Raw genomic sequence first — 12,486 nt, 5'->3', positions numbered from 1 at the left:
GATCCCATTAAGTTAAGTTCTCCTGCTTGCTTACCAGCTTTCCCTGATAAATAATGAATTTCCCACAATATTATCATAAATATCCAGATCTTTTTCTAAATTCCTGTGCATAAACTTGTGTAAAGCTCTATTTTTCCTATGAATATAATTTCTATGAATTAGCACAAATGTGAACTCTTCAAAGAAATGGAATATCTTCAGTTTTCTTCTCTTTCTATTTAAGTGCTTTCATATTAGTTACTTGTTTGTGCTACATCACACAACTGAGACATGGGTTTTGTAATGAATATGGACCAATTAAACTTATATTACATAATTACATCATTTGCTCAAGGTAACTATGATGTCCATAGTTCCACTCCCACTCACCCACCCCTGTGGTCATACTTGTTAGGAAGACAGAAAGGTGGTACTGCATGGGGCTTTTGATCTTTCGCTACTATTCCAAACTGCTATTAATGACTTTGATGGAGAGGAAGTCTGCTTACCCAATTTGCAGATGTTGCAAAACCAGGTGGGACAGATAATATGACAGAAATAAAAATGTCAGGAATAGAGTGGGAGAGACCTGCCTTAGTGATACTGTTTGTCAAAAAAAACCTTGGAATAGTTAATTATTTTTCTCTCTTGTTCCAGAGTGCCAAAACCAAAATAATTAATTTAAGTTATCGCTAGGCAGATTCCACAGGGACGTGGTGGCGCTGCGGGTTAAACCGCTGAGCTGTCGATCGGAAGGTCGGCGGTTCGAAACCGCGCGGCGGGGTGAGCTCCCGTTGCTCGTCCCAGCTCCTGCTCACCTAGCAGTTCGAAAACATGCAAATGTGAGTAGATTAATAGGTACCGCTTCGGCGGGAAGGTAACGGCGTTCCATGTCGTCATGCTGGCCACATGACCCGGAAGTGTTTATGACAACGCCGGCTCCAAGGCTTAGAAACGGAGATGAGCACCGCCCCCTAGAGTCGGACACGACTGGACTTTACGTCAAGGGAAACCCTAGGCAGATTCCAAAGGAATCCTGGGGGAAAAAAGTCATAGTAACAAGAGCAATTCAACAGTGGAAGCTGTGACCATGACACGTAATGGTCTCCCCTTCATTAGATATGGTCAAGTGGAAGCAAGACAGCTATCTGTCTGAGGTACTTGAAACTGGCTCCTTCCAACTCTATCATTCAGAACAAGGCTTTTTGTATAATTCCCACTAAGTGCTTCACAAACCCGTTCTTTGCAAAAGGAGAGGCTGGGAGGAATCTGAACATTGGCATGGGGAGAAATGAATGTAAAGGAACTATAAGAATACAAAGGGACACAGAATCCTGCCCTCTTTTAGTCACTGAAATTAATGGACAAAAAAGCAGGAGGAAACATTCCCATACCCATTAAGGTTACAATCCTATCATACTGATACCGCTTCAATTTTTAATGGCTTGGCTTTCTCTTGAAGAAATCAAGCATGTCTTCCTTAATGGTAACCTTTCGGTGTAGGCCTTTCCTACTGTTAAGTTACGATCCATCCATTGTTGACAGAAAACAACACCAGCATGAAATTTGCCAGCTCCCTTGACAATCCCTATTCTGCCTCAGTTCTCAATCAGTGATCTGAGTTCCCACCAACCTAATGGATTTTATACATCTGGGGGCGGTTCTTGGGAGAAAAACCACTGCTTCGATACTAGCATAACTAGCAGCAACTTGATGTTTTGCTCAACAACAAGATCAATGCAACTCCTGTGGGAACGAGCAGGAAACCTGCTGTTGTCTTCCATGGTTAGGATCAAGTGAGGATGTGACCTAACATTCCAAGCCTGTATTCATACCCATTCAATTCCCAGAGTTTCTTTCATTTCAATCTATTTCAATCTATAACAGATATGAAGGGCAGACAAGAGTTACTGTAAATGCATTTCTGAGTCAGTGAGCTTTGTCCCATAAAGCTTCAGAAATAAATTATAATGAATATTCAAGGGAAAGGCGGGTAAAAACCCTTCTCACCCATATGCTCATAGTGGTCTCTCACTTCTCTGCCAGGCATTCTAGCCACCGTGACAAACGTTCCATTGTCTTGTATCACTCTCATTTCCTTTCCTTTTTGTATTTTAAGGACCGACAAACCATGCATTACACCCCAGGGACAAATGCCTCAATCTCACTTGCTTCCTTTACTCTCCGTCTCTATGGAAAGATGTTCACCAATTTAAGAAGTGTCCATAAAATTATAAAGGCAATTTGATACAGAAGATACATGGAAAGCACTTTTTTCCAAGTACAGAATGGTTTTCATTTCCTTTGGTCTGTTCTCAACTTATGCAGCCTTGCATATTATTATGGAACAATCATGTCCTAATAATACCAATTTTCTCTTTGACCCCATGAGGATGCCTTCATCTGCTCCCCTCCAGCCCATGAATGAGACAACCTTAAGTTGTCATGGTAGTGAATATCATTGACTCAGGGTTGACACATTATTTATTGGAGTTCTCCAAGTTTGGAGAACTCAAAGCTGTACAACTAATTTTTATTAGCAAGAACAATACAATAATAAAAGTTGTCCTTTCCTCCTTATCTTGATACCATCCAAGAATAGGCTCAATATGTGTAAGCTCTATTATGTTTTGCCTTTTATGAGATGTCAGTTGATAAGTAGTGTGTGCGCCTGAAAGTGTATTTTGGATGTTTTGTAACAATTGGCACACACCTCCCCTTTGATCACCCAGGAGCCTTCAACAAAGCCATTTCTCTCCCACCATGTTTTCTGAGTTCATTTCATACCTGTTACCTTTCTGTCCTCCTAGTGTTGACTCCAACTTCTCTCCAGGCTTCAAACAAGGCAGAGAACAGAGCCCCACTATTCTATTTAGGAAGGAGAGGGGTGATTTTTGCACTATTCCCACTTTAACATATTTGGAAATATATGCATTTCAGCTCTACCTTTCTTAGTTGTAGTGTCCAGAAAGTAATTAAAGATGTTAAAGGGAACTTTTGTGGCTTATTTGCCAGTTTCCTTATATCTGTTAGTTGCAATCACCCCATCCCATGAAGAAAGAGACATAAAATCATTTTTCCCCCATCTGGGACACAACCAAATGGGATGTGAGAGGAAAGGTAGACCACTAGAAGTCTCAGCAGAGTTCCAAAGCCTGATCCTCCTAATTCTTACTGCAGTGCCTGCTTGATAGATATTTTCCCCACTGTCTAAGGTATGCTAAAAGATATGGCAAGAAAGGCAGAGGCAAAAACCCTCAATAATCCTGCCTATCACTAAGCAAAGAAGATGATACCATTGGCAGTGACTTGAAATACGGCAATAGAAGTAGGATAGGGATTCACAATGGTGAGGACATGTCTTATGCTGGCATAGTTTTATGCTAATTCCAAAATGAATGGTTAAACTGTTAACTCTATAGTAGAGAAGGTCTTTAAAATTTGGGCTGCTCACTAACTTTATTAACTTCAGAAAATCCCTCAGATTGTTACTGTGCCATGTAAGTTATCATTTGTTGCTACCCCAGATGTACTGTAGCACATAGCTTGTTTTCAAAGAGTGCCAAAAGATGTTGCTCCTGTATTGGAAAACATCTTTGGCTATCACTTCTATTTCTCCATATCTACTTTTGCACCTCTTTTTTCCTTGAATGATTTCCTCAATGTCCTTTATGCATGGAACTCTCTCCAGAACAGAAGATGAAATAAACATCTTCCTTGTCAATACAGCTCCCCTATTCTGTGGAGCCTGTGGCACAACTCTTTATTCCTTGCATCTAGTTAAAGCTAGCTCAAGAATGCAATTCTGTTCCCACTTATATGGAAGCAAGGGCCTCTGTATTCAGTGGGAATTACCTCTGGGTAGAGATGTATAGGATTGCTCTGTAATTTAATGGACAGTAACTGAAATGGATACTATACTTTCCCTGTGTCTCTATTCTTCTCCTCTTCACTGTGTCCAATTTTAAACTGAAAGAACCTGGGACAAAGACCCTGTTTTAGAAACATGGAGTTGGCAGGAGCTTTTGCCAGGACTGAGTCCAATCTACTTCTCAATACAGGAATCCAGATTAAAGTAGTCTTAAGAAATGTCAGTCCAGTTACTGTGGGGAAACTTCTAGCAAAGGGAGCTTAGTAATTGGTTCTACTGTCAAGTAGCTTGACCATTAGGTCATTCTTTGTAACATTCCACCAGAATCTCCCTAGTTGCTGCTTTCTAAAATACCAATATAAATCAAATATATAAACAAACAACAACAACAAAAATCAGAGACATCAAGGAGATCCTGTGCAGTGCATCCTTGTATCAAAGGAGAGGTTTATTCAAGCTAATTTTTCCCATCTGTTGAGAAGCAAATACTTCTTGTTTATTTCTCCTCAGTTTCTTTTGCTTCAGAAACACATATCTGGTGGTGATGCACTAACTCAGATTGGGTTGTTGCTTAAAAATGCTACAACACTTCCAGTCTTTCAGGAAAAAAAAGATAATATATAGATCCTTAAATGAATCTGTTTTTCTACAGGGATCCAGTGATACTGTGTGGTATTCTAATGGACAAAAAGGAAAATCTAAAATTGATTTAGACCTAACCATTTCAATCTAAGTTATCTACTAGAATAGGTTTCAGATCTTGGCTGTATCACCGGAAAATATGTACTCTTTCATACATATCCATCCTCAGTAATAATTTGATTCCTCTGATTGTTCTCAAATGTTAGGCAACCCATTGGAGTCTGCTCTGTGCAGTCTGAATGCAGGAAAGGAAAGTGAAGACAAAGTATTCAAGAGTTCCCTGAACACAGGGCCGTCGCAAGCAGCTGTGCAAGTTGTGCACTGCACAAAGGCACCGTGACACAGGGGTGCCAAATTAAGTTTTGAAAACCAGTCTCCATTTCGAACACCAACTGCTTGTGCTCGCTTGTGTCAGATTTCACTTCTTCCGAAATGAGTGCTGTATATCAATTCCGAGAAACCGTATGTATCATGCAATCTAAAACTATCAACACTGTTAACATCCTCCGGTGTGCATATTGTTGCAGTTCGGGGAAGTGCTTAATAGGTTACTTATTAAATACAATTCGCTACCATTTGTAATTATCTAGATGTATACTGTATATTTACTATTGCTTACTATTTGAATAAAACACACAGGTAATCCTTGCTTACTGACCACTTGTTTAGTGACCATTTGAAGTTACAACGATGCTGAAAAAGGAGGCTTACAACCAGTCCTTGAAGTTGCAGCCATCACAGCATCCCCACAGTCATGAGATCGCATTTCAGGCACTTGGCAACCAGTGCACGTTTACAATAGCTGCAGCATCCCACGGTCACATGATTGTCATTTGTGACCTTCACAGCCAGCTTCCAACAAGCAAAGTCAATGGGGAAGCTGTCAGGAAGTTGCATATCATGGACATGTGACACTGTGCTTAACGACCCATGGCGATTCGCTTAATGACCACAGCTGGAACTGACCAACTGATGTGATATGTTGGGCACAGTCACGTGATGTTTCACTTTATAACCATGCCACTTAACAATGGAGTTGCCAATCCCAATTGTGGTCAGTAAGTGAAGACTACTTGTATTGTTGATACAATACTGTAAAATCCATTATTGTCTGTATTAGTGTATTTGTGATGTTATTTTAATGATAGCTATTAAAATTACATATAATAAAAAATAATCATACTTATTCCAAACTTCTCATCTAGTCTTAACCACTGTCCTATTTCTCAATTTAAAAATTAGCAAATAAAATTAAGGGGAGAGGCAGGAAAAAATATTTTGCACAAAGGTGCCTTAGAGGTCAGTGGCCTCCCTGCCTGAACATTCAAGATACCCACACAGATAAGCTCACAATGTTATATATTGACTTTAACCATCACAATCTGCCTGCCTTTCTGATAAACACATTTCTTGGGAAGCTTGGATGTGCTATAGATATTTGCTGCATTCAGAAAATATCTTAGAAGTAGGCCTGCACAACACAGAGTATGGTCCATCAGTAAAACAGGATAATAGCTTTATCTAATATACATTTACTCAAAAGTAAGTAACAGTGTACTTGCCCAGACTTATCTCCATGGGATTACTGCCTAAGCATAATTTTCAACGACAACTCTAAATGACAGATGAACCTTAGGAATATATGTATGAAAAATGAGAGTCCAGTTGAGGCTCTCAGAGATGTTCCTTCTTTATGAGTTTGCCACAGGAATTGCCATAGCAATGACAACTATTCCTATGCTTGCCAATGATTTTGGAAGGGAATATCTAAAGCTCAACTTTCCCATTTCACTCAGTGCTGAAATATGTATCTTTGGCTAGGCAGTGCCCCCATCCGCAGTAGCTCTTACCTATCTCAGAAACTAGAGATGTTGTTTTCCCATCCAATAGCTATAGCTGATACCTAATGCCCGAGGTCTCAGTTTGCTACCATATTATATTCTTCAGTTTGGCTTTTATGAACTTAAAACTTAAATTAACCTGACACTATACTTTACTATGGATTTTAGCAACTTCCGCCAATGACAAAGATGTGCCATTTCTCTGCGTGGGATCTGTGCTCAGTATGTAAGTTCTACAAATACAATGCATTACCGTGACCTGCTTCTGTTAGGGAAGAATCAGTCAGGAGGACTGCTGACACAAAATTCGATTCCGTCATTTCTCACGAGGGACACTTAAAGGGTTACTAGCATTCCCACTGTCTTTTTTTTAAATATAAAACCTACACCGGTTGACCATAGTGTGTATTCAACCTGTGTGTCTCCATCAGTGACCCTTTTCAAAGGATTAAACATCACTGAGAAGTGATGTGTAATTTTTTTCATTTTTTTTTTCATGTGTAGTATTAACTGGAAATGCGCATTTTTATGTTCAGAGCCCATCCTGACTAATACAGGTGTTATCCAATAAACAAATAAATTGAACATCTTTAAGCAACACTATCAAAGAAAGTTTCATTTATAAAAATTCTTTTTACTGTTCAAGCACTATGAAATATTGGCAGGCTTTAAAAGTGAATTATACTCCACCCAGTCTTAAGGGTATTTCTTCAGTGGTAAAGCCCCATAGCTCCATTCACATACTGTACTTAGGCAAAATCTGGTTTTCACTGAGTGTGTCAGGTGAACTAATCTGATTGTGGCTTATTCAATGAATTATTGCACAGGTAAGCAAACCATGTCTAACATGAGATGTGAATTAGTTCCCAGAAGAATACTGGTGCTTTGAATACTGGTGCATTTTCAACCAAGGTTATATCTGGAATGGAGGCACCTTATGGAGTAGACCAACTAAGAACAGTTCAGCTGGATGGGTCAGAGGCAACCCATTGGAGTTGCACTATACACCACTGTTTCTCAACCTCAGCAACTTTAAGCTGTGTGGACTTCAACTGCCAGTATTCCCCAGCCAGAACGTCAGCACAGCTTAAAGCTGCTAAGGTTGAGAAACACTGCTATATACCATATAAAAGACGTTACTCTGGTCATAAACACTAATATTTTAAGACGTCCTGCTGTGTCAAGCCAAAGACACACCAGATCAGCAGCGTGTGTCACATCCTGGCTAACCAAACTCATTCGGGAAGCTCCCTAGAACAGAGAGGAGAGCCACAGATTTCTCTTTTTTGCTCCCCAGCAGCCTCCGTACTAAGGGCTAGTAGCCCTTCCTGGTTTAGTCCTTAGCCAGTTTCTCCCCTTTCAAAAGCATCTCAGTCGGTGGTCCTCACAGTTCAAAGATAAGCAGCGTAAAGATACGCTTCCTCGCAGCGCTCCTGAATCTCCCCGCATTTGATTTATTTGGACGCCGTGGGTGTGAAAGAGGAAGCCCATCCCTCGTCCACATTCCTCACCCGTCCAGCTACCTCTTCCCCCCCGGCTTCTAAGCCAGCCCCCCCCCTCCTGCTGATGTCCCCCATCCCGAGGGCTCCCAAGGGAACACTCCCCATTTCTCTAGAGCGAGGAGCTCAGCCGAGGCAACTGCCGGCGACGGCCGAAGGGCTCTCCCCTCTTCCACACACACCCCGCCCCCCGCGCCGTCCCAGCAGGTGCCTCCCGGTCCTCTCTCCCGGTCTCCTCGTCAGGAGGCCACGTGAATTCCAGTCCTCCGATCTTTCCAGCGCTGGTCGCTTCTTCCTTCACGGTTAAGCGCACTGGTGAGTTGAGAGTTTGTCCCCCGGAGCACCCACGCACGGTCCCTCCCTTGCAAGGCATTTGAAGCTCACCAAGAACAACACTGCAGTGAGTTGTCATGGGAATGGAAATAAATCCAGACTGTCCGGGCCGTTCAGCAACTCCCTTTCCTGCAGGGTGGCTGACTGTCTCTTTTGCGCGGCCAGGTCAGAGAAGACGCTGGTCCCTTGCGGGGTCCTTCTTTCCAAAGGAAAATTAAACCTCAGATTCCTCCCAAGACCTTCCTTTCTTTTTGTTTCTGCAGAGCGGCTTAGCTTCCCAGCCCGGAGCCAGATTTACGGAGGAGAGGGCAGCAAGAGTTAGGGTTAAACAGCCGATTCTCTGCCCCATCTTGTTTTGTTGAATAAGCCACGATGCCTAGGTTTTTGCATCACACTAAACCACGAGAAGCATGTTTTGCTCCATGCAAAACTTTATGCTCAAATTAGACGACCTCTGTGAAGCTGGGCATACAAAGCTACCTGATTTTCTACTGTGTCAAGCTGAAACGTCCGTCCTTCCTCACCTGTCGCGGTAGATAACGAAAACCAGGACGCCTGCCATAGGACCTATTCTCCAGTCCCCCAGCCAGTTCTGCTCTGCTTCGTCGATCTATTCGCATAGACATTTTGTCTGCCACCCGTCTGAGTGGCTCCCAAGTGCCAGAGGCATCCTGAAATAATTATATCCGGGTTCCAAAGTCTATGCATTTGAAAATCCCGGGCATCCCAGGTCCCTGTTCCTAAAACTGGACGACCCGTTCGCACTGATGGTCCAGATCGCCAGAACCACGAGATCATTCAGAGCACCAGCCCGTCCTGGAGGCTTCCTCAGCCCACTTTAGGAGGGAGAAAAGCAAGGAACGGCTCGGCGAAACAGCAGGGGAGGAAAAGCCCATCTGTATCTGCGGTGTTTTGCGAGGCCAGCAGCTCCAGCTGGTGCGCAGCGTCCATCTAAGGGAAGCCCCTCGGCACGCTCCATCTCGCGGCCCTTCTTTCCCGCAGGTGCCCTCGCCGAAAAGTCGGAGGGCGGGCAAGATCCGGGAGCCTTCGGATTAGACGCTCCCGCGCGCCCCGCCACACGTGCAGGCGTGGCAAGCCAAAGCCGTGCCCGCACCGCCGCGGGAGCGCTTGGTCCTCGGGCTGGGGCCAAGACTCGCTCGCACTTCCCAGCCAGTCCGAGCGCAAGACGCAGCAGCGCCGTGGACGCCGCGAACCTCAGCGGTTACAGCTCCCTCCCGCCGGCCCCGGCGGCTCTCTAGTCCTGAGCCCAAGGGTCCGAGAGCGGGTCCAGGGAAGCGGAGGGCCAGGACTGCCGGGGGGCGCCCCCAGCGCAGGGGACTCGCCGAGTCGCACTTACCTGCTAGAAGAAGGCAGGAGCCCAGCAGCCCGCCCAGCACGGCCCCCGGGAGGCCCCAGCTCAACATGCCGCCCTCCGAGGCACACGGAATGCCACCGGGAAGGGAGAGTACGACCTCCCCTGTTGAGCTCCGCTTCGCCTGTCGAGCCCAAGTGCCTGCTGGCCCGGCGCTGCAGAGGGGCTTCTAGCCAGCGAGAGCCACACCAGGCGACAGGCAGCTCGGGATCCACACCTCGCGGCAATATCCGAAGGGCGCCGAGCTCCCCGGGCTCAGCCCCTTTATAACCTCCCCAGTCCATATCCTCCTTTCCAATCACGCCTCCCCCCCCGACGTCACTTGGTCTCCCCCCCCCCCGCCCCATTTCCAGCGATGCTTCCTGGAGGGGCAAAGAAAGCGAATGCTCTCGGGCACGTTTCCATCTGGGAACCGGGAGCACGACTCTTCCTCTTTGGCACGCTCTGGACCGTCTTGGATCACGGTGGGGCTGGGGAAGCGAGGCACCTTCAGGGCCCCCGCCGCTCTGCAGGCTTGTTGCTCAGGTCGTTCGCTTCCAAGGAGGTGAGCTCTCCCCCCCCCCCCCGCCCCCAGCCTGGCCTTTAGGAAGGGTCTTTGCCAACCGGGGGTTACTTTTGTGAAATACTTTTAAGCGCGGGAACTACATGAGGGCCGTTTGCATACTCGGGATCTTCAGTCTCGGGCACAAAAGGTTTTCCTTCAGCTTTCGCACAAACTTTCCAACTTTGCTCTGCCGAATGACAGGAGAGGGCGGCGGTTACCCTCAGAGCAGAGATGCTCAGAGTTTGAAGCCGGTTGAGTAGCCTATTTCCTTAGAGAGAGCATTCGTTTGCTGAAGACCGTAACTTCACCCTTCTCCAAATCTGCCTTTCCAGTTTGGGGGGCTCAAAGCTTTCCCGGGCTTTGGGAGGTGAGGAGCATTTCAGCCCGCTTCCTGGCACTTTTTCCAACTGCCTCTTACGTGGATGGCCCCTCGCTGTGCACTGAAGTTATTTTCGAAATAGCCTCTGGGATGGTATTTTAACTGATCATTCTGACCCTTGAGTAGAAAGCACTGTTTCATCTAATCCTTCCTAATCCTTTGGATTCCCCGCAGCCAGATGTAGGGCCCCGGGTAAGTGCCTCCACGGCTTCCCCTCCCCTCCCCACGAGATCGGGGGTCGCTGGTCCAGTTCCTAAGAAGAGCCGTCGTCCCTCAGGCCAAAGACCTCTCTTAGGTGGAGCACTTGTTTCCCATAATGCGCATTCGCAGCCAGGCGACTTGCAAACGCCTTCACTCCGGGTTGACATCCACTGATACGCTGCTTCTGAGCGTGGAAGTTCTATACGTCACCCCCCGGAAAGCATGTCTGCTGGAGCGCTGGGACTGGCATCCCGAAGGATAGCCTGGGCCGGCTGGGTAAAGCCGCGCCTTTGGGAGCGGAGACTTTCTCGGCGAGCGGTATTTCCCCAAACGCGCGACACCTTTTGGGAAAGGAAGCGGGAAGGTCCCGCTTCGCCGCCTTCTGTCTGTCAAGAGCTAAACCTCCCTTCGACACCGCTCGGATTGCACTACCCGCTCGCTATCTCCGAAGGTTCCTCCACCCCACCGAGGACACCAACGTCGGAGGAAATTCCCCCTCCAGGACACTACTCCAGCCCGGAGCTTTCGCCCGCTCTTTCCCGAGGCGGGGCTTTCAGCCCTCTCGCTTCTGAGCTGGAAACTCACGACTCCCTTTCTTCCTCGCCCCCCCCACTCCCGCTGCTGGCGCAGTCTCCAGACCTGCCCGACTTCGGCTTGGAGGTCCGACTGAGCCCCGCGGCCTGGTCGGTGGCTGACTCGGGAGCAAAAAACCAGGAGCAGCCTGCTATTTCCGATGAGCCCGTTTTGTTAAAAGGCATGAACTCTCCTGCACCTTTTAATACAATTTGAAAGTCGAAGGTGATGCCAGATGTTTTGCTACCCTAAACTAAGGCTCTTCTATAATAAGCACCAGCAACTTAGCCTTCCAGGAAGGCCAGTGCCCTGCCTTGGTGCACAGAAGAGTCACTCTCCTGGGTTTGTTCCCTACCAGTTCTCTGGTACTTTGCTGAAAGTGAAAAATCTGCTCCTGGTGTTCTTGCACTTCCTTAGGTACCAGATGGACAAAAGGTGTGTGTGTGAATTCCAGTCTTGTGGAAGACCCTGGCTTCTCACACTTATATTCAATCGAAGGGAAGACACTGCAGGTACCTGGGCAGGGGGTGGGGGCTCTTCCAGGCTGAGATATGGCTGCTGCCCTGGACGCCTTGGAGTAATGGAAAGATGTATAAAGGAAGATGGTGCGCCCTTTGCCCCTTGCAACAGTACAGGACACTCAAACTCAAACTCAGACTCAAAAGACATGCTTAGCAACCCTGAGAATGAAACAAAATGCAGGAAAGGAGATTTTCTACAGCACTAGCCATCATCAGTAAGTCAGCTTAATTTGCACTTCTGAGGTGGGAAATAACTAAATGCATTTGCAAGACTCGCCATACAAAAATCCATAATATAATTTATAAAGGAAATATAGTTCTAATATATACTGTAACATTATAGTACAGTATAATATATCCTGTACTGTAATGGTAAGTATTGCAAAGTACATAAAAATACATGTCTTTGGAATTAGACGAATCAAGTATTCAACAACATAAATCATCATCACCATCATGATAAAATCTAAACAGAAAGGAAGGATATAAATGTAATAATAGACAAAAAAATTTAAATTTCCATTTTGAATTGTATTCCATAAGCTTTGCGAGGCTCCTATTTATTTCAAGTGGCCTTGCACAGGCGAGTTTTCTAGCGTGCTGCATGTTCTTGTTAAACTGAATGCTTGCCAGGCAGTAAAACCAAAAATTCATCATCTTTTATACATTCTTCTGCATTCCTTGAGGTGGCTGCACACCAACAGGAGCTCATAAGTCAAGTCCCTCATACA

At 45.8% G+C, this 12,486-nt stretch overlaps 1 protein-coding gene across 1 annotated transcript in view; it reads right to left on the bottom strand.

Annotated features, from left to right (window-relative positions):
• Nucleotides 1-9,763, bottom strand: part of FLT1 (fms related receptor tyrosine kinase 1) — a 136,254-nt gene extending 126,491 nt beyond the window's left edge. The window contains exon 1 of the mRNA XM_063305729.1: nt 9,523-9,763. Within this exon, the coding sequence (XP_063161799.1) occupies nt 9,523-9,589 (67 nt within the window). The 5' untranslated portion in view covers nt 9,590-9,763. The remainder of the gene's footprint in view (nt 1-9,522) is intronic.
• Between the last annotated feature and the right edge of the window lie 2,723 nt (nt 9,764-12,486).

Source organism: Candoia aspera, chromosome 5, assembly GCF_035149785.1.
Source record: "Candoia aspera isolate rCanAsp1 chromosome 5, rCanAsp1.hap2, whole genome shotgun sequence".
NCBI lineage: Eukaryota > Metazoa > Chordata > Lepidosauria > Squamata > Boidae > Candoia > Candoia aspera.
The sequence above is the reverse complement of the archived record's forward strand: the minus strand, read 5'-3'. Positions and strand labels throughout refer to the sequence as shown.